This window comes from Myotis lucifugus, unplaced genomic scaffold, assembly GCF_000147115.1.
Source record: "Myotis lucifugus unplaced genomic scaffold, Myoluc2.0 scaffold_7, whole genome shotgun sequence".
Classification (NCBI taxonomy): Eukaryota; Metazoa; Chordata; class Mammalia; order Chiroptera; family Vespertilionidae; genus Myotis; species Myotis lucifugus.
Window position 1 is genome coordinate 6,356,161 of NW_005871055.1, and position 23,135 is coordinate 6,379,295.

The 23,135-nt window shown below is 38.0% G+C and overlaps 1 protein-coding gene and 1 pseudogene across 13 annotated transcripts in view; one reads left to right on the forward strand and one right to left on the reverse strand.

Annotated features, from left to right (window-relative positions):
* COG3 (component of oligomeric golgi complex 3) overlaps positions 1-23,135 on the forward strand; it is an 85,029-nt gene that overhangs the window by 9,324 nt on the left and 52,570 nt on the right. For 7 of the 13 annotated variants that reach the window (XR_002827490.1, XR_002827487.1, XM_023748451.1 and 4 more), the window contains exons 2-9: positions 8,917-9,063; positions 12,109-12,170; positions 13,541-13,706; positions 14,374-14,448; positions 17,873-17,986; positions 18,607-18,732; positions 20,590-20,670; positions 22,360-22,403. Coding sequence is in view for 11 of the 13 variants with exons in the window: in XM_023748451.1 (XP_023604219.1) it covers positions 8,917-9,063; positions 12,109-12,170; positions 13,541-13,706; positions 14,374-14,448; positions 17,873-17,986; positions 18,607-18,732; positions 20,590-20,670; positions 22,360-22,403 (815 nt within the window). In the remaining 2 variants the exon portion in view is untranslated. Of the gene's footprint in view, positions 1-8,916; positions 9,064-12,108; positions 12,171-13,540; positions 13,707-14,373; positions 14,449-17,872; positions 17,987-18,606; positions 18,733-20,589; positions 20,671-22,359; positions 22,404-23,135 lie in introns of those variants that run through there. The other 6 variants (XM_006083529.3, XM_023748463.1, XM_023748460.1 and 3 more) reach the window with 6 other exon arrangements.
* Positions 10,791-11,576, reverse strand: LOC102433932 (annotated as a pseudogene).

Genomic DNA, 23,135 nt, shown 5'->3' on the forward strand with positions numbered 1-23,135 from the left:
CGCTGCCCCTGTCACGCTGATCCCGGTGCCGGGAGTCATATAACCCTTTTACTATATAGGATAGAGCCTGTGCATGGTGGGGCGCTGGTTGGTTTGCCCTGAAGTTGTCCTGTATCAGGGTGGGGGTCCCCACTGGGTGATGCTGTTGCAGCTGTCACACACCTTCAGGGTGGGGGTCCCACTGGGGTGCCTGCCAGCCTGGGTGAGGGGCTGAGGCTGTTTCAGGCTGGCGGGTGACTGAAGCTCCCAACCGCTCCTTTTTTTCTTTTCTTTTTTTTTTTATTCTGGGCCAGCTTTAGCTCTGAGGCTTGGCTCCAGCTCTTAGGCCTCGGCTGCTGAAAGCAGGTATCTGGTTTGTTTGGGTTCTATAATTGAAACAATGTTGCGGTCCTGCTGTCTGAAGCCTGGCTAGCTGAAAGCAGGTTTCTGGGGTTTTGTCTAGCTTCTATATTTGTAACAATGTTTCAAACTGCAAGCTCAGAGGCCGGCAGCAGCAGGCGGGGAACGTTGGAGTCCTCTGTCACTGAAGCAAGCAAGCCTCCTGTTCGCTTCAAGCTGCCTGGCTGCCGGCCGCCATCTTGGCTGGCAGTTAATTTGCATATCGCCCTGATTAGCCAATGGGAAGGGTAGCGGAGGTACGGCTAATTACCATGTTTCTCTTTTATTAGATAGGATGCTGCAATGAACATAGGGGGTGCATATGGTCTTTGGAATTAGTGTTTGGGGTTTCTTTGAATTATATTCCTAGAAGTGGAATTGCAGGTGAAAAGGCAGTTCCAATTTAAATTTGTTATTTTGAATTTTATTTATTGTCTAAAGTTTTACATATGTCTCCTTTTCCCCCCATTGACACCCCCCCCAATTTAAATTTTTTGATGTAACCCCATACTGCTTTCCACAGTGGCTGCACCAGTCTGCATTCCACCAGTAGTGCACAAGGTGTTCCCTTTTCTCCACATTCCTGCCAACACTTGTTGTTTGTTGATTTATTAATGAGCCATTCTTACAGGTGTGAGGTGATATCTCAGTGTGGCTTAATTTGCATTTCTCTGATGATTAGTGACATTGAGCCTCTTTTCATATGTATATTGGCCATCTGAATGTCCTCTTTGGAGAAGTGTCTCTTCAGGTTCTTTGCCCACTTTTTAATTGTATTGTTTGCTCTTTTGGTGTTGAGTTTTATAAATTCTTTATAAATTTTGCATATTAACTCCTTATCAGATGTATCGCTGGTGAATATGTTTTTCCATTCAGTGGTTTGTCTTTTCATTTTGTTGATGCTTTCTTTCACTGTGCAAGAAATTTTTAGTTTGAAGTAATCTCATTTTTTTATTTTTTATTTTGTTTCCCTTGCTTGAGGAGGTATGCCAGGAAAAATATTGCTATGAGAAATGTCTGAGATTTTACTGCCTATGTTTTCTTCAAGATATTTATGGTTTTGAGTCTAACATTTAAGTCTTCAATCCATTTTTTTTTTAACAAAGAAGTCTTTTTAAAAAAATATTTTTTATTGATTTTAGAGAGGAAGAGAGGGTGAGAGATAGAATCATCAATGATGAGAGAGAATCATTGATTGGCTGTCTCCTGCACACCCCCCACTGGGGATTGAGCCTGCAAACCTGGGCATGTGCCCTTGACCAGAATCAAACCCGGGACCCTTCAAGTCCCCAGGCTCTGTCCACTAAGCCAAAACAGCTAGGGCGGTCTTCAATCCATTCTGAGTTTATTCTTGTGTATGTTGTAAGAAGGTGGTCAAGTTTCATTTGTTTTTTTGCATTTCCCCCAACACCATTATAGACTAGACCTGTGGTCGGCAAACTGGGGCTCAATGAGCCACATGTGGCTCTTTGGCCCCTTGAGTGTGGCTCTTCCACAAAATACCACAAAATACCATGTGCGGGCGTGCATGTACAGTGCGATTGAAACTTCGTGGCCCATGCGCAGAAGTCGGTATTTTGTGGAAGAGCCACACTCAAGGGGCCAAAGAGCTGCATGTGGCTCGCGAATCGCAGTTTGCCGAGCCGCAGTTTGCCGACCACTGGACTAGACTGTCTTCACCTCATTGTATGTTTTTGCCTCTTTTTTCAAATATTTGACTATAAAGGTGTGAGTTTATTTCTGGACTCCCTATTCTGTTCCATTGATCTATATGTCTGTTATTATGCCAGTACCATGTTGTTTTTATTACTATGGCCTGTAGCATAGTTTGATATCAGATAGCATGATTCCTTCCACTCTGTTGTTCTTTCTAAAGATTTCTGTGGCTATTTGGGGTCTTTTGAGGTTCCATATAAATTTTTGGAATATAGATTGTTTGGGGGGGTATGGACATTTTAATGATGTTAAGTTTTCCTATCCATGAACATGGTATATTCTTGCACATATTTATGTCTTCAGTTTTTTTCTTCAGTGTCTTATAATTTTCAAGTACAGGTCTTTTACATCCTAGATTAAATTTATTTCTAAGTATTTTATTCTTTTTGAAGCAATTGTGAATTGGATTTTTTTTTTAGTTTTCCTTTCCAAAAGTTCTTTATTAGTGAATAAAATTGCACTGATTTCTGGATATTTATTTTGTATCCTGCTACTTTACTAAATTCATTTATCAGATCTAGTAGCTTTTTGGTGGAATCTTCAGAGTTCTCTATATACAATATGTCATCTGCAAATAATAACAGATTTATTTCTTCCTTTCCAATTTGATGCCTTTTATTTCTTCTTTTTGTCTGATTGGCTAGGACTTCCAGTACTATGTTGACTAAGAGTGGTCATCTTGTTTTGTTCCTAATCTTAAGGGATTTTTGCCTATTGAGTATGATGTTGGCTGTGATTTTATCATACCTGGCCTTTATTATGTTGAGGTATGTTTCCTTTGTTTCCACTTTGCTGAGAATTTTTTAAAAATCATAAATGGGTGCTAGTTTTTCATATGCTCTTAAAAACAACTTGTTTTGTTACTTTAAAAAATTGTTAGAAGTGGTTGCATTGTGGCTCCTCTCATGCTTGGTCTGAGAGAAAATGTTTTGTGTTAGTGAGAACAAGGGAACTGGACAGGAAGCTTCCTTCTGCTTCTGGTATTTAAAAGTCCTTATGATTGAATAGTGGTTAGTATTTGTGCATCAAGTAATAAAATAGAATGCTCTTTCATACATTTAATCTATTATATATACTTACAGCATCTAGGTTACAGATTATATCTGGAACTTGTATAGTACCTTCTCAAGTGTCCAGAGTTTTTATGTGATCTTATTTTTAAAGTAAATTAGAGGATAAATATTTTTTGGTTCAAATGACAGACTGAGCACATGTATATGACACCCCTGGATCCTTTTGACAGGATAGTAAATAAATGTGTGGCACACCAAAAACAATGATGGTATAAAAAACATTAATACAGTTAAAGTGATTAAAAGTCGGGTGGGGGTGGGGAAGGATTTTACTTTTCATGTGAGCTTTTCTGATGATTTATAATAAAAAATACTATGCTTGTGTGTTTTGGAAATTTCTATAAAAGAAGATTGATAACAATTGCAAGTTATCTCTTTACTTCATTCTACTTTTAAAGTTCTTCATTCTACCCCCAAATTCCTTAGAAATATTTCTTAAGTTGTAAACATTGGTATTGCCTCAGAGAAGAATTGGAAGGACAGAGAAAATGGGAAAGAAGGGAGATTTGCTTTTTCACTTAATTATTTTGTTCTCCTGGGCTTTTAAAATAATGGGCCTATGGTGCACGGATTCGTGCACGAGGTGGGTGTCCCTCAGACTGCCTTCACCCTCTCGCAATCCGGGACCCCTCAGGGGATGTCAGACTGCCAGTTTAGGCCCAAACCCCACAGGACATTGGCAGTCAGACATCCCCTGAGGGATGTAGCAGTGTGCCAAGTGGCAGGTGGCTAGGGAGGAGCCCGAACCAGGGTGGGCGCCATGCCGTTGGTGCTCATCCCAGCTTGCTGTGCCAGCTGCTGCTGCTGTTCGGTAGCGCTGCTGCAGAGCTGTGAGCCCAGCTTCTGGCTGAGCGGCGCTCCCCCTGTGGGAGCACACTGACCACCAGGGGGCAGCTCCTGTGTTGAGCATCTGTCCCCTGGTGGTCAGTGTGTGTCATAGCGACTGGTCGACCCGTTGTTCTGGTCGTTTGGTCATAATGGTTGCTTAGGCTTTTATATATATAGATGACAATTAAAGAGTTACGAATTTAAAGTAAGTAAATTCCACTTTTCCCTTATACCTTGTTGAAAGACAATGGAAAATGCTACATATTAAATACAAAAGGCAAAGTGTACTGTTATTTGGTTTATAAAAAGATATACTTCCTTTGTATATGCATAGACTATCTTAGGAAAGATTTGTTTGAAACTAGTAACATTAATAGCCTCTGAGGAGGAAATTGCATGGTGGTTAGGAAATAGGATCAACCCAAAGGAGACTTTTCACTGAATAGTCTTTGAATTTTGTGCCATGTGAATTTATTACCTATTTAAATAAATATGTTTTTTAAAAAATATGTTTTTATTGATATTTTTAGAGAGGAAGAGGGAGAGAAAGTTAGAAACATCAATGAGAGAGAAACATCGATCAACTGCATGTCCCCTACCAGGGATTGAGCCTTCAACCTGGGCATGTGCCCTGACCAGAAATTGAACTGGGGACCTCTTTAGTTCATAGGTTGAGGCTCAACCACTGAGCCACACAGGCTGGGCTAAAGAAATATTTTTAAAATGACTGCTCTGTATATTAAAAATTAATTTGAAATGAGAAACTTTACTTTATCTGGAATTTGTTATATATTATTATTATTTATTTTTAAGAGAGGTTAAATCTCCATTTATTTTATTTTATTTTATTATTTTTAATCCTCACCTGAGAATATTTTTCCATTGATTTTTTTTTTTTTTTTTTAGAGCGAGGGAAAGACAGAAATATCAATGTGAGAGAAACACATCGATTGGTTGCCTCCTGCACGCACCCTGATCTGGGCCGGGGAGGAGCCTGCCACTGAGGTACATGTCCTTGACTGGAATTGAACCCGGGACCTTTCAGTCCACAGGCTGATGCTCTATCCACTAAGCAAAACTGGCTAGGGCTGGACTTTGTTATATATTATGAGGTAATACCAGAATTATGTGCTGTAAGGTCTCATGAACTATGATAGAATACTAGAGGCCTGGTGCACAAATTTGTGCATGGGTGGGGTCCAGCCAGCCTGCCCCGATTGGGGCCCATCAGGCTGGGCCAGCTGGGGGAAGGGCTGCTGGAGGCTGGCTGGCTGACCCCGCCCCTGATTGGGGTGGAGGCGTGGGAGGTTGGCTGGCCAGCCCCCCCTTGTCGAACTCCCAGTTGAACTCCTGGTCGAGGGGACAATTTGCATATTAGCCATTTATTATATAGGATTATATAGGATGATTGTTGCATTACTTTTTCATTTTGTAAAACTATGTGGTATCACAACCAGAGTTTTTAAATTTATCTACATTACTTTTAAGATATATTTATAATATTTTTTATCAAAGGAAATTGAATTAAAGATAAATATGGGTCTGGATGGTATTGCAGGACTGGATTTTGCAAGGTCCTTTGAATGTTTTCAATATTTTAAGTGATTGCCCTAGGTTTATAGCATTTATTTAATTAGACATAGTCTGTCTTTAAATATATATTTTTTTAATATATTTTATTGATTTTTTACAGAGAGGAAGGGAGAGAGATAGAGAGTTAGAAACATCGATGAGAGAGAAACATCGATCAGCTGCCTCCTGCACACCTCCCACTGGGGATGTGCCCGCAACCAAGGTACATGCCCTTGATCGGAATCGAACCTGGGACCCTTCTGTCCACAGGCCGACGCTCTATCCACTGAGCCAAACCGGTTTCGGCTAAATATTATATTACTTCATGTATAATATAAGAATCTTACAACAGTATGCTCCTATTTCTCCCTCTTTTTTGTGCTATTGTTGTCATACATATGTTATAAAGCCATAATAATACATTGCTATTTTGCTTTTAACATTTGTCTTTCTGAATGATTAAAAGTAAAGAAAAATGATTATATTTACCTCTATTTTAACCATTTCTGGAGCTTCTCAGGTGTGTGTGTGTGTGTGTTGTGTTTTTTTTTTGGTAGATCTAGGTTTCCATCTGGTATTATATTCCATCTGTCTGTAGAACTTCCTTTAACATTTCTTCTAGTATAGGTCTGCAGGAAATGCATTCTCTGCGGTTTGTTTAAACAGGTTTTATTTCTCTTTCCTGTAAAAAAGACATTCTTACTAGGTAAAGAATTATGAATTTACCTTTTTTTGGCTTTGTCTCTTAAAAGATGTTGCTTCGTTGTCTTCTGATAAGTCTGCTATAATTTTTATTTTCATTCTTCTGTTATAATGTGTCTTTATCCTATGACTGCCTTTAGGATTTTCTCTTTAACTTTGGTTTTCAGGAGTTTGAATATGATGTGTCTAGATGTATGTATGTGTATTCTGCTTGGAATTCTCTGAGCTTTTCAGAGCTGTAGTTTGTTGTCTTTCATTATTTTTGGAAAATTCTCAACGATTATCTCTTTAAATATTTTTTTTACCTGATTATCTCCTTATTTTGGGATCCAAATTCCATATACATTAGATGACTTGACATCATCCACAGTTCTTGGATTTTTTTTTACTCTTTTTTTAAAAAAATTAAATCTTTATTGTTCATATTATTACAGTTGTTCCTCTTTTTTCCCCCCATAGCTCCCCTCCACCCGGTTCCCACCCCACCCTCTGCCCTTACCCCCCTACCCCCACTGTCCTCATCCATAGGTGTATGATTTTTGTTCAGTCTCTTCCCGCACCCCTTCCCCCCTCAGAATTGTCAGTCCACTCCCTTTCTATGCCCCTGATTCTATTATATTCACCAGTTTATTCTGTTCATCAAATTATTTATTCACTTGATTTTTAGATTCACTTGTTGATAGATATGTATTTGTTGTCACTTTGTTGCTCATAATTTTTATCTTTACCTTTGTCGCCAACCTTTCGGACCTCACGGACCATCAGTGGTCCATGGACCACCGGTTGGTGACCGCTGTTCCAAATGTTTCCTTAAACCAGTGGTCACCAATCTTTCGGACCTCACAGACCAGCAGTGTTCCGTGCACCACTGGTTGGCGACTGCTGATCTAGCCTCTCTTGGCTCTTGAGTCAGAAAGCAGAACCAGAACCTTCCCCGGCACCGCCCGCCCCCCCCCCCCCCTTTTTTTGGCTGCAGCTTCCCAGCAGTCTTAGAAGCCTGCTTTTCCACACCTCTGTTTACTTCTTTTTCACAATGGCCTTTTGATACAGATAATGTAGATCCTATTTTACAGCGAAGAATTTGAGCATTAGAAACAGAAAGTAATTTGCCCATTATTACGTAGCTTATAAATAAGCAGGAGCAAGGCTCAAACCAGACTGCACTATAATGTTATTTACTGTGCAAGAAGGTATAACCCCCCCCTTGGACCCAGGTGCAAAACCCCCTGTATTTAAAGAGTTATATTTTTTGTTATTCTCACCCAAGGACATGCTTGTTTGCTTTTTTTTAGAGAGAGAGAAAGGAGAGAGAGAGAGAGAGAGAGAGAGAGAGAGAGAGAGAGAGAGATGAAAGCGAAACAGCAATTGGTTTCCTCCTGAACGTGCCAGACTGCGAATTGAACCCACAACTAGGGTATGTGTCCTGACCTGGAATCAAACCCACTGCCTTTCCGTGTATGGGACAATGCTCCAACCAACTGAGCCACATCAGCGAGGGCTAAAGGATTGTATTTTTAAATTAGTGATGGTGTATTTTGCATCTAGTTTATTTCAGTTTTAAAGAGAAAATACTGTCTTCAGATGAAACTTTTATATCTGGAAGAGTAGACAGGGAGGCAGTTTTTTAAGACATTGGATCAAAATTTTATATTGCTGGACCTAAGAGCTGAAAACTGGAATTGAAACAAAACAGTTAGGCCCTTATACAACTTCCCCAGCGATCTACACTCCCTTTCTTTTAGGTCTAAAAATAGTGTGTCTATACCACTACAGGTAAGTTAGCACTGGCCTGCCTACCTTTAGTAGTAGTGGAGAACTAGAAAGTATTGTAGGTCTGATGGCATCAAAATGAGGCCTTCTATGTGGGGCTCTTCTGAAACAGTTGGGAAACTGAAATTCTATGTAGTTGTAATTTCAAAATTTGTCAGCAAAAAAGTGTGGGTAAAGTGTGCCAGCGGTGGAAATGGTAGGAGTTAATGTTTATTGGTACTTAATTCTTGGGTGTGATTTGTTTTCTTTTGGTTGGTGTTAATGAGGTCAGGCTTTAGATGAGTGGTTCTTAACCTTGGCTGCACATTAGAATCACCTGGGAATCTTTTTAAAATCCTGATTTCTGGGCCTCATCCTCCGGAAATTCTGTTTCTTTGTTACTAAATGTTGTGGCCTCACCCCATAACAAAGAAACAGAATTTCCGGAGATGAGGCCCAGAAATCAGGATTTAAAAAGATTTCGGGGGTTTTAATGTCGGCCAGGGTTGAAAACCTTGGTTATAGAAAAAGGGGAAGAGTTGTTTGGCTGGTATTGCTTTGGGTCCAAGTTGACAGTTGTTAAGCCAGAAAAAGGGTTGTGCAATTTGCTTTGGATGCCCCCACCGGGTTAGAAAAGGTAACTAAAAAACCCATATTTTTACCTAATGGTGGGGTAACAGTGTCATGTTGGCCTTCTTTGGAGGACTAGCATTAATAATAGAGAAGAGCCCTAGTTAATAAAATGTTAGCATTTACATGGGCTTTAACCCTCCAAATGGATTTTATAGAAACCTTTCTCTTTTACCTTTCCAAAAACAACTGAAGTTGTAATACCAATCTTGAGGTAAGTGAAAATTTCAAGGTTATTTAAATATCTTCGTGGCTCTTCTTTTTCAAGCTCCCAATTGATGACTTATGCAATTTAACGTCCCAGTCGTTGCCCATTGCACAGACTTCAATAGTACCTGAATCTACAGAAGACATTCTCTTGAATGGTTTTATTTCATTAGAAATGGAAGAAGAAAAAATAGAAACGGCACAGCAGGTGAGCGGCAATATTGTTTCTAAAGATGTTTGGTCATTTTAAATTAATGTCTTGATACAGGGCTAATAAAAAAGATCCTAATTAAAAGTTCTGAACTTTTGAAACTATACAGGGTGGGACAAAAGTAGGTTTAGAGTTGTTTGTATGGAAAATAATTAATAATAATACAAGAATAAACTGTTTTGTGTACTCACAATTGTAAACCTACTTTTGCCCCACTCTGTAGTTAACAAAATTTTTTAGAACATTCTTTATTTTGTGTTAGTTGTGGCTGTTAAGTATTTTGAATGAACTTTTTGCCCAAACATATTTGCAATACAAAGAAAAATATATTTCAAGTTTAGATGTTGATTGATTATATTTATTAAGGTTTTAGTATTTTATGTACTTTTAACTTCCCCCAGTGTATGTCTATGTTATGTCCCCCTCCAGCATGCAGTGTGCGTGTACATACACACACAGACACATACACATACCATTCTATTTTTAGGTAAATTTATTTTATAATTTATCTTTATTGTTGAAAGTATTACAGATGTCCCTTCCCCCCACTCCCCCCACCCCATCCATTGACCCCTCTATCCTACTCCTGCCGGCTCCCCAGGCCTTCATATACTATTGTCTGTGTCCATGGGTTATGGCTAGGTAATTTAAGAACAACAACTAAATATTCTCTTTAGATGAATGCTTATAGCTACTTCTAGTAATGTAGCCTGTGTAATCTCTTGTTTTTTGCTTATTCCTGATTAAAAATCTAAATGTTCAATAGTTTCTTCTGCCACTTTCTCTGCTTCTCTTTCTGTTCTGTGAAGAATCAAAGCTGAGGCATTTACTGAGTAAAACATAAAACACATATGCTGACCTGCATGTATAGTAAGTTGAGGGAAGACGTGCAGTAAAGTGATTAAGAGCTCTAGCTCTCGAGTCAGGTCCTGGATCTGAAAGTCACCTTGTGAGCTTAGGAACATTACTTTTTATTCTTAGGTCTTTAGTTTCCTTATGAGTAAACAATAATTATATACCTGTATCATAGGATTTTTGTGAGAATTAAATAAGATAATGCATGTAAATGCAGTATGTGGCAGACACACAATCAGGGTTTAGTAAATGATAGCCAAGGTACTTGTCAAGCTTAGTCTCTTGAGAGAATAAAGCATACTTTGACTTCAAATCCCACTTGAGAATTATAGAAGATAACTTGCACCAGGTCTGTGAACTTACTTGGACTATTAAAATAATCTTCTAGATTACATTTGCACTTGTATATCTCTTTTTAAATTTAGAAAAATCTAATATATTGTGTTATAATTTATGTACAGTAAAATGTAATCATTCTAAGAGTACACCTTGGTGAGTTTTGACAAGTATCTATACCTGTGTAAGATATAGACAAGATATAAAACATTTTCATTGGCCCAAAAGTTCCCTCATGCTTGTCATGGTCATGGTCAACCTCTCCCATCTCTTTTTAATAATAGATATTTTCATAATATAGGGCCAGAATTCAAACCTAGGATTAGCTAATACAAAAGTCCATGTTCTTAAACCAGTCTGTTATATTATTTATGAGTTTATATTCTCACAATTCCTACTAGATAATACGAATATTTACTCAAAGCCCAATGTTACATACTCAGAATTGGCAAACTAGCAAATAGGCTTTAGCCTCTCAAGAAGAAATATTTATTTTTTGCCTTTCTTTTATTAGTATTTATTTTATGCTGAATTTACTCCCAGGCCATAAGTTTTTGTTTCCTCAGTTTCTTTTTCTTATGTGCAAACTCCTCTTCTGGTTTAGAAACAATCTGCTCTTTTCAGTAAGAGTCCTTTCACTGTAGCAGGGAGAACTCATGTATGGGGTAATCCACCCCTGATTTCTGTAGGTTCTATGCTGCATCTTGGGAGCTTTGTTCACCTGGATGTGCTCAATGACCAGAGAACCTACATCTAAAGCTTAAGTTCAGCAGTGCTTTCTGCATTTTTAAGCACGTGCAGCAAAAATTCAGCACTCTTTTTGGGCCACCGACCCTGTGCTCAGCCCCACTGTTTTGCCTGGGCACACCTACCAACTCCACCGTTGTAACGACGGAATGGCACACATTGCTTCTGTAAAGTGACATCCTTCAGATACTTGGTGGCTTTTCGAATATGCATACCCTTGATGGCCTTAGCAGTTTCACGAGTGTTCTTAAAGTGAACACGAAGATTTGAGCCTCTTGATTTGCATGATTTTGTAGGGTTTTCTGGGTCAAGTGAATAGTGAATCATTTTCAAAGATCACCTCTGGCCACTTTGGGGAAGAGCAGAAATATTTCTTATGTATTATATCTTTACTACTCTTTTTAAATTAACTCTGAAAATGACCCTTTTTTTTTCTTTTTTATTGAATTTACTGGGGTGATACTGGTTAACAAAATTATATAGGTTTCAGGTGCACAATTCCACAACACATTATGTGTACACTATACTCTGTGTTCACCACCCCAAGTGAAGTCTCTGTCCCTCACCATTTGTCTCCCATACCCTCCTCCACTTTCTCCGCTCCTCCCTCTCCCTGGCAATCACCACATTGTTGTCCATGGGCCATTGTTTTTATTTATTTATTATTATTTTTTTTAAATATGTTTTATTGATTTCTTACAGAGAGGAAGGGAGAGGGATAGAGAGTTAGAAACATCGATGAAAGAGAAACATCGATCAGCTGCCTGTGTACACTATACTCTGTGTTCACCACCCCAAGTGAAGTCTCTGTCCCTCACCATTTGTCTCCCCATACCCTCCTCCACTTTCTCCGATCCTCCCTCTCCCTGGCAATCACCGCATTGTTGTCCATGGGCCATTGTTTTTAATATCCTTTGCTTTTCCTAGCATGCAGATATTGACTATACAATTAAATTGTCTCCGGGTTTAAAACCAATTATTAATGTCTGATCCCCAAACAATAAGAATTAGTATTACTCTTTTGACTTGCTGTTTAGCATGTAGTCACTTTTCATTTTGTCTGTTTTAGTTTTGTTGACAATATAATATTCTTTATTTTTCCAGTTTTTCTCATGGTTTGCAAAGTTACAAACTCAGATGGATCAGGATGAAGAAACTAAATATAGGTATGTGGCTCTTGCATTTGTTGGCTATCCTAATTTTTAGATCACAGTCATCTAAAACATTTTGTAACCTGTGTCTGTAAATAAAATTAACATACAAAGAAAACTTCAACAGCAATACTTTCTTTATAAGTAGCCAGGGAGAGGATTTGGGTTAACTGGTATTAGAAGCTGTATAATTGAAAAAAAAATTACATTGTAATTAATAAGTTAGCAGGGGTTGGGGGGGGGGATGGGGGGGTGGCAGACATTGGTTTTTAGATAACTATAAAGTTTGGGTTTAAATGGTAATTGTACAGGAACTCTAAGAGGTGTTTGTTGCCTTTCTTTAGAAGGGGAGACCCACGAGACTTTATGGATGGCCACCTAGCTTCCAGGGTGTAACCATGTTGTTCTGTGTGTGTATATTAATAGCAAGGGAGAAATGGTGGTAAACAGTTTCTGGTGGATTTGGGGACTATGGCTTGCATTCAGTGAACATTTATTAAGTGACTGTAATTACTAAGCTTTGTGTTAGGCCCTTTGATGTATGATTCCATTTAATCTTTATAGCAGCTCTATGAGAAAAGATAATATTTTTCCCATTTTACAAATGAGCAAACTGAGGCCTGGAGATATTAAAGTAGCTTGCCTAATGTCATGGAGACTTGGGCAGAGCTGGGATTTAGACTTAGGTCTTCTAATTTTGAGTCCAGAATTCTTCCATGACATCACACTATCTCTCAAAGGTGGAAGTGACCTGAAGGATTGACCTTGATGCCTTGGGATGGATGGCCCTTGTGTCTCAGACTTTGAAAGTTGAGCTGGTGATTTATTGCCTTACATGTGAAAAGCCAGTTTATGGCTTCAAGGCTGATTCCTTTTGTTGCTCCTTTTAAAATAAAAAAAAAAATAAAAAAAAATATATATGTATTTATTGATTTCCGAGAGGAAGGAAAAGGGAGAGAGACTGATAGAAACTGATAGAAACATAAATGATGAGAGAGAATCATTGATCAGCTGCCTCCTGCATGCCCCACACTGAGGATGGAGCCTGCAATCCAGGCATGTGTCCTGACCGGGAATCAAACCATTACCTCCTGGTTCATAACTTGACACTCAACCACTGAGCAACACTGGCTGGGCTTTTTTTTTAAAAATTGTTTTTGTTGTTGTTGCTCCTTTTAGTTTCAATAATTTTCCTTCTTAAGTATTGAAACAGTCTGTAACATAGCTTTTGGTAGATTTCTGAATGTAATGAACTGTAGTGAATAGGCCTGACTTTCCTCCTGAAATTCAAGTGTTTGGGGGGAAAAATGAGACTTTGTTGTTTTTTTTCTATGTTTATTGGGGGAAAATATTATTGCCAATCCCCTTTTGGTTCTGTTTTCTAGACAGATGAGGGATTACTTGTCTGGGTTTCAGGAGCAGTGTGATGCTATATTGAATGATGTAAACAATGCTCTTCAGCATCTGGAATCATTGCAGAAACAGTATCTTTTTGTGTCCAATAAGACAGGAACCCTACACGAAGCCTGTGAACAACTCCTAAAAGAACAGGTAATTTGGAGTAGAGAGAGGGTCAGTGATTATACTTACTATTTTATTTTAAAATAGATGAATAGTTTTTAATTCTAGTTTCCTTAATTTCTCCAACTTAGATATTGAACACTGCTCTATATAAGGCCCTGTGCTAATAAGAGTGCAAAATACTACATTGACAGCCTTCTTTTCATTCTAAGTAAGCTTATGTGAACAGGGGCAAGGATAAGCTTTCCTATGTTTTGAGCTATTAGGTCTCAGTACACTTTCAGAGTGAAGAATATATATTAATTTGCTCTGTCTAGCTCTTTATCATTGATACTTTTGAAACAGGCATAGCAATTATGGGTAATGATGAGGTTTAAGAAAAGATGAAGTGATGTAGGTAGTGTTTAAATTGTGACTTAAAGATAGACTATTTTCGTTACTATGTTTATCTCAGAGTTTTCTTTATGTGTGTTCTGTTTTTTAAAAGGCAATTAATAATTTATTATTTTGTAAGGTTACAAAATAATATAATTTACTGTGATAATCATTGCTGATTTTAGTCCATGATTGCAAAAATCTTTGAGCATTATTCTGAAATCTTATGTCTTATGTATATCAATTCAGATAATTTTTGAGACTGGAGTGTTGATTTTTATATTCTCGTAATAACTGATTTTTCTCTTTTAAAAAATGCAAGTCGGAACTTGTTGATCTGGCTGAAAACATTCAACAAAAGCTTTCCTATTTCAATGAATTGGAAACTATTAACACAGTAAGCATGTTTTTTACTTTTTGTAAAGTTAGTGACTTTATTTTATATTTCCCTTTCTGAAAATAATCTTGAAACCTGTAAATTGGCTTGAGTGATATTTTAACTTAATAGTTTGCTTGATGAAAGTATTCCTCTTTGTGGCTGATGGACATACCATTACCACTTAAGATTTTTTTCAAATATGATTTAAGTAATAGTTCTGTTTAAATTGTATTACGGTTACAAAAAATCTTTTTGTTGCCCGGCCGGTGTGACTCAGTGGTTGAGTGTCAACCTATGAACCAGGAGGTCATGGTTCTATTCCTGGTCAGGGCATATGCCTGGGTTGTATGCTTGATTCCAGGGGATGTGCAGGAGGCAGCCAATTAATTATTCTCTCATTGTTTCTTTCTCTCTCTCCCTCTCTGAAATCAATAAACATATATTTAAAAAAATATTTTAAAAAACTTTGTTGGTTACCTCTTATAGTATCTTATTTATGAGCTGTGAGAAAGTTTATAAGAAGAAATATTAAATTTTAAATCTTGCTGTGGTTGAACTACTATCTATATCAGGGGTCCTCAAACTTTTTAAACAGGGGGCCAGTTCACTGTCCCTCAGACCGTTGGAAGGCCGGACTATAGTTTAAAAAAAAACTATGAACAAATTGCTATGCACACAGCGGCGGCAAAAACACCCGGCGGGCTGGATAAATGTTTTCGGCGGGCCGCATGTGGCCCGCGGGCCATAGTTTGAGGACCCCTCATCTATATATATATAAAAGGCTAAGTGACCGTCTGACCATCTGACCGGTAGCGATGATGTGCACTGACCACCAGGGACCAGACGCTCAATGCAGGAGCTGCCGAGCTGCAGTGACTTGGCAGTGGTGGTTCTTGGGTGATGTACCCCGGAACCAGAGAGGAGGGAGTCTGATACTGGGGTGCATCACCCGAGAACTGCCCTCTTGCAATCCGGCACCCCTGAGGGGATGTTGGAGAGCCGGTTTCGGCCGATCCCTGCAGGCCAAGCTGAGGGACCCCACCTACTGGAGGAACCCCCGCTCACTCCGCACACACCCCTTGAGTTGCAGCGCCACCCCTGGTGCAGCCTGCCGGGAAGGGACCATGGGAGGTTGGTTCCAGGGCGTGTCCGGGCCCGTCTTGCCCAGTCCCGCCCCGCCGGCTACCTTCTAATTAATTTTCTTTCAATGTGCATGAATCCGTGCACTGGGGCACTAGTAATAATAATAAAAACATGTTTTAAACTAATCTCATATGTAGTATGAGGAAAAGGATAGTCCTCATAATGTATTTTTTTATCCCAAAGTAATAGTCTCAATAAAGATTGCTGTGTAAATGATATTGCTGGTTCATAAAATAATCATAACTATAATCACAGTATGTTATTTAAATATTAAATTAATCATAATTATAATTTACTAAAAGATAGAAGTAAAACTAGTAGTCAATTAACAATGGAATAGAATGGGAAATAGTTCATTACCAAGCTATTTGTATATCGAGATAAGAAATAATTGCTGGTTTTACTTACATTTTATATCCTATATAATAAAGAGCTAATATGCAAATGGTTGGGGCCGGGGTACCTGAGGCTGCATACCCCGCCTGGCGGGGCTTGACGGGGGACCTGAGACTCCACGCTCTGCCCTGCGCCGGGCCAGGGGACCTGAGGCTGCGTTCCCCGCCCTGAAGGGCTTGATGAGGGTGGGGCTGGCCGGGTCTGGGTCTCTCGCGTGCTTTCGAGGTGCATGCGGGTAGGTGGGGACTTGACTCTGGGTCCTGTGGCGCGCCCCAGACTCTGACAGGAGGGATATTTTTCATATACATTTTAGTAATGTTCTTTCATCTCTGACACTTCTATTATAGAGAAAGGGCAAATAGCAATATTAAAATATTTCCTCTAATTAATTCCCTTTTAATGTGCATGAATTTCGTGCACCGGGCCACTAGTATATTATATTTATACTAGAGGCCCGGTGCACGAAATTCGTGCACTCAGGGCGGGGAGGGGAGGGTTCCCTCAGCCTGGCCTACACCCTCTTGCAGGCAGACATCCCTCTCGCAGTCTGGGACACCTTGCTCCTTACCACCCGCCTTCTCGCTGCTCCTTACCACTCGGCTCCCTGCTCCTTAGCGCTGCTGCGGAGGTGGGAGAGGCTCCTGCCACCACCGCTGTGCTCGCCAGCCGTGAACCTGGCTTCTGGCTGAGTGGCACTCTGCTGTGGGAGTGCACTGACCACCAAGGGGCAGCTCCTGTGTTGAGTGTCTGCCCCATGGTCAGTGCACATCATAGCGACCGGTCGTTCTGGTCATTCTGCCATAATGGTCGCTTAGGCTTTTATTGTATAGATTATATATTTATATTATTACATATTATATATTATCTATATTGCTTTATGTTTTAATATATAATCTTATATATTATATTAAGTGTTAAATTTCACACATATATATTACCTACACTTATATTGTTAATATTATTATTTATATGCTTGCTTATATTTTACTTATATGTATTATATTTTACTTTCATAGTATGACTGCTAAACATAGTATGACTGACTGCTACTTAATCCTTTAACCTTGGGAAAATAGCCAGTGTTTGAAATTAGGAAATTTATGTTTGTTTTTTACTTTTCGTAAAGTACTAGTAAATGGGAAGTTTAGGTACTTGATGTGTTATTTTAATATAACATTGTACAGTGGCGTAATAGAAAATATTTGCCAATTCATCTAGAGCCCCATTAAAACTCACTAAGAATAAACTGAATTAAATCAATATTCTTTTTGTTGTTGTTTTGTTAATTTTCACCTGAGGTGAGAGCTAAAGAGAAAGGGAGGGAAACATCAATGTGAGAGAGACACATTGATTGGTTGCCTGCCACACCCATGAGCACAACCAGGGCCGGGAATTGAACCTGCAACCCAAGTATGTGCCCTTGACCGGGAATCGAACTCATGACCCTTTGGTGCGAGGGCTGGCTCTCTAACCACTGAGCACAGTGGTCAGGGCAGTATTCTTTTTTAGATGTTCTTTATTGCACATGGGCTACATTTGAGGATATTTTGGTCACTAAAAATGTAAAGACATTGTGCGTGGCTGGTATGGCTCAGTGGTTGAGCGTTGATCTGTGAATCAGAAGGTCATGGTTTGATTCCTGGTCAGGGCACATGCCCGGGTTGCAGGCTCGATCCCTGGTATGGGCATACAGGAAGGAGCTGATCAGTGATTCTCTGTCATCATTGATGTTTCTCTCTCTCTCCCCCTCCCTCCCTCTCTGAAATCAATAAAATTATACTAAAAAAAAAAAAAAAAAGTAAAGACATTAGTATAACTGTGTTATATCCTAAAGGGAGATATTCTAATTCTAATACATAATTTTTAAATTAATTTTTGCCTACATAAATTTTTATGAATTAAGGTATTTTCTTTTTCCTTAAAGAAATTGAATTCTCCGACATTGTCTGTGAATAGTGAAGGATTTATACCTATGCTGGCCAAGTTAGATGACTGTATAACATATATCTCATGTCATGTAAGTTATGCTATTTCTGTGTTTTTTTAAGAAACCTTAGCAACCCTATTAATTTGCTTCTTAGGCTATAAAGTAATTATTTCTTCTGAAGGGAAAAAGTATCTCTAATGTTCTTGAAGAAAAACTGTGGTAAATTCTTAGTCATTATTGAGAGTGATGTAAGAAGTACATTCAGCTGCTGAGGCAGCCCCTGGAGTAGAATGAGGTCCTGACTGACACAGCTTTATCCCATCTGAAAGAATGAGCAATTTTCAGGCTCATGAATTTCTATTGTGCTAGATATTATTCCCCAAGGATTTATTTATAGCTGTATTTATTTCCCCCAACTCATATTCTTTTTCTAGTTGAGTCTGACATATTAGCCTTGAAGTCTATAGAGTACTGAAAATATATTTTGCTAAAAACTACTAATATTTATTGAGCCCCTATTTGTGCCAGGCACAGGGGACTTGGCTGTGACCAAGACAGTCACAATATTTGTCTTCATGAAACTTAATTTGCATAAGTCCTTTTTTAGAGTTTCATATATAGCTTTACATAAAGGACATTTTGGTTTTCATTGAAAGTTTGCTTTGTCAACATTTGTTTCCTCTTTGTAAACCTTTTCTTTTTCTTTACAGCCGAATTTTAAAGATTATCCTGTATATTTACTGAAGTTTAAGCAATGTCTTTCTAAAGCTTTGCACCTCATGAAGACATACACTGTGAACACACTACAGAACCTCACAAATCAGTTACTAAAAAGGGTGAGTTAACTGGTGAGGTTTTTGATTCATTTATCTTCTATAATCTTAGTCTGAGAGTAGTACTTAGTAAATCCAAAACATTGTTTACTGTTCGTTAAATAAGAATATGCATTGAAGTTTTTTTAAAAAAAAAAATTTTTTTTACTGATTTCAGAGAGGAAGGGAGAAGGAAAGAGAGATAGAAACATCACTGATGATTGATCCACCTGCCTCCTGCACGCCCTCTACTGGGGATCGAGCCCGCAACCTGGGCATGTGTTCTTTTTTTAATTTTTTAAATTTTTCTTTCGTTGTTTATTAAGGTATTACATATGTGTTGGGCATGTGTTCTTGACTGGAATCGAACCTGGGACCCTCCAGTCCACAGGCCTACACTTTACCCACTGAGCCAACCAGCTAGGGCAGCATTGCAGTTTTATTTATAATAGGAAAAGTGGTTGTATTGTATCTGTCCAGCAGAGTCTTATTTTCAAAGAATATATAACAGTGTGGGAGCTATTCAGTACTAATGATAAATAATAAAGGTTCAAACTATTTGTCACTTAAAACATTTTCTTATCTTTTCATGACAATATTGGAAGGAAATATGCCAAAATAATAAAAGTGGTTCTATCTGAGTGGTGAGATTACATATGATGGATAACTTGAATTTTTTTTCTTTACATGTGGTAGATAATTAAATTTTCTATGTTTAGCAAATGTATTTTTATTGAGTACCTCCTAAATGCTTTGCATGGTTCTAGGAATTATACTGTAGTGAAAAAGGAGCTAACAAGGTCCCTGCACTCATGGAGCTTAATTTCAGGAGATAAAATCAGTAAAGAAGGAAACAAACAAATTAATCATTTGCAGATTGTAGTAGATGCTAGGTGGGAAATTAGCAGAGTGTTGAGTTAGAAAATAAAAGTGGAGCTAGCTAGGATGGTTATTTGTTTACTAAGAAAAGAAAACGTGAAAGATTATGCATTTTATTTTTTAAGTTTTCTTAAAGAACATTGAATATCTTCTGACCTTTGAGTTCAAAGTCACTGATTTTTGGGTTGCATTTTTACTCTTCATATTGATCTTAGCTAAGATAACAGCCAGACTATATAATTTTTCTATTTTGTAAATTTATTTTTTAAAATTTAAATTACAAATTTTTAAATCTTTATTGTTGAAAGTATTACATATGTCTCCCTTTCCCCCTATTGACCTCTCCCAGCCCACCCCTGTCCCCAACCCCAGGCCTTTACCACCCCTATTGCCTGTGTTCCTGGGTTATGCATATATGCATGCAAGTTCATTGGTTGATCTCTTCCTACCCATGCCCACCCTCCCCTGTCTTCCCCCTGAGGTTTGACAGTCTGTTCATGCTTCTATGTCTTTGGATCTAATTTTGTTCATCAGTTTATGTTGTTATATTTTGTAAAATTTTTAATAAGTTTTGGAATTTATACCTAATAAGTACTACTACCTGCTATGTATAGTGCTTTACTATTGAGCTGCATTACTACTTTATGAGTATAGGTTATCACCATTTAATGGATGCTCTGAATCTCAGAGAGGTTAAGTAATTTGGCTAATGTCCTACCCTCAGTAAATGACTGAGTATGAAGCTGAATTCAGGTCTCTTTACTGCCAAAAATTCATGTAACATGGGGTAAGTTTTAGTTATAAGAGAGAGATGATGGTTCCTCGTAATTAATTTCTTATTTGTAGTAATAATAATATTAATCTCTCAGATTTTTTTCTCTGAACTTTCGGTTGGTGTATAGGCCAAGAAGTAGCTATTTGAAATGATGTGCACCACATTTTCTGAATATTAATTTGTTTGCTAATTATCTTCCTTCTCTATCCTTCCCCATGTTTCTTTAGGATCCTTCATCTGTACCTAATGCAGACAATGCTTTCACACTATTTTATGTGAAATTTCGAACTGCTGCTCCCAAAGTCAGAGTAAGTCTGTTGTTATAAATAGGATAATGGTAGGAAATTTATTTAGCCAGCCCTTTTGAAGTACTACTGTATGTTAGGCCCTTTGCTTATACCAGAAAATGAACATAAATGAAAGAAAGGTAGGCATTGTCCTTCACATTACATTGCATTATCTTAGAGTGCCTTTAGATCACGGAGCAGGAAATACCTCCTGAGATGCTTAGGGAATGTTTCTAGATGAAGGAGATATTTGAGCTTAAACTACTCAGATTTATAGTGGATTGGAGGGGATGGATTACTTATAGAAAATACAAATGGTTAATAAATATGAGCTCGTGTTTAGCTTCAGTGGAGAATACATTCAATTTAAGGTTAGGTGGCATTTTTTTTTTTTGTCTGTTAGAAACTGGGAGGTTAAGGTATAATAGTGGTTTTGAGGATTTAATGAGATAGGCAATACTGCTAATAGGGATGTAAAGCAATTTCTCAAAAAATATTTTGGGCCTATAAAAAATATTTATCTCTTATGATCCAGTGTTGGGGGTTCTCCACTGCATAGTAGGTAACTATTATCATATCAGCTTTATGTGGTAGAAAGTGGAATCTCAGAGAAGTGGACCAGCTCTCCTGGGCTCAAAACAGCTACTGGGGAGGTGGCACTCAGACCCTTCAGTTTTTCTCTAGACCCAGAGCTCTTAACCACTGGCCAAGATGTCTAACAGTAGAAGAATGGTTGATTTATGTCAACCATTCAATATGTCATCACTGTAAGTCTAGATAACATCCATTACATCTTCCCAAGGGGATATTACGTAGTCATTAAACAAATTTTTTTTGTTTTTCATTAAAAATATTTTTTTATTGGTTTCAGAGAGGAAGGGAGAGGGAGAGAGATATGGAAATATCAATGATGAGAGAGAATCATTGATCAGCTGCCTCCTGCACGCCCCGTAACCTGGGGATCGAGCCCGTAACCCAGATAAGTGCCCTTGACCAGAATTGAACCCAGGACCCTTCTGTCTGCGGGCCGACGCTCTATTCACTGACTGAGCCAAACCGGCTAGGGCTAAACAAATGTTTTAAATAATATTTATAATGATGATTCACTGAATGTTTGCTAGATACCCAGGCATTATGCTAAGGCTTTCTTTTTACGTTTTAATCTGATAATGAAAATTATTTAATAATAGGAAAATGTTTTTAAATACAATTAATTTTTTAAAAGCAGTGTATAAAGCTGGATATGTAGTATAATTCCAGTTTTGTTTAAAAGAGAAATATAGTCATGGCCATTGTGGGTCAGTGGTTGGAGTGTCAACCAAAGGGTCCCGGGTTTGATTCCCTGTCAAAGGCATGTACCTGGGTCCTGGGTTGTAGGTTTGATCCCGTGCAGGAGACAACCAAATGATGTTTCTCTCCCCGCCCCTTTACCTGCTCCCTCACTTCTACTCTCTCTAAAAATCAATGGGAAAAATATCCTCAGTGAGGATTAAAAAAAAGAAAAATATAGTAACTATAGTATGTGTATACAAAAAAACGGAAAGAATATTCTAAAATATTAACTGATTATTTTGTGGTATTACAGGTGATATTTATGTTTCAACATTTTTGAATTTACAGATTTTCTAATAGCATGTGTTATAATCAGAAAGTAGTTAATAGTCCATAATTAAAACAGATAGATTTTTAATGTTTTTTTTAATTCTGCAGACTCTTATTGAACAAATAGAACAGCGATCTGAAAAAATACCTGAGTGAGTACCTAGATGTTCTTCAGTTTCCAAATTACCTTCCTCTTGAAGTACTATTTCCCCCAGTCTATTATGTAATTTTCTGAGCAATTACCTTGCATACTACACATCCCTTATTGTGGGGAGCAGGGTTGGAGGCCTGATATAGTGAGTGTTCAAGGCACACTCTCTGTTTGTTTATTTATTTATTTATTTACTTATTTTTATTGAGGAATAATGATATACAACTTATTAGTTTCAGGTATACTAATACAACATAATGATTAAATATGTCATCACTGTAAGTCTAGATAACATCCATTACCATGCATAGTTACAAAATTAATTTTTTCCTTGTGATGAAAACTTTTAAGATTTACTCTCTTAGCAACTTTTAAATATGCAGTGTAATATCATTAACTATAATTGCTATGCTGTACATTTCATCAAGGCATCTCTTTTTCCCCATAGCAGGATTTTCTTTTCATTTGGGTAGATTTAAGATGTTTACTCTTGGAAGATAAATCTTTCATTAAAAAATAAAGGTTTAAACTCCAAGGCTAGAAAATTTAATTTACAAATTGAATACACACTCATATTTCGTTTAAAAAACAAAATGATAAAGGTCATGACACCACAGTTTATTATGTGTGTCTTTTTATATATATACACACCAGAGGTCCGGTGCACAAAATTCATGCACGGCAGGAGGTGGTGTCCCTCAGCCTGGCCTGCACCCTCTTCAATCTGGGACCC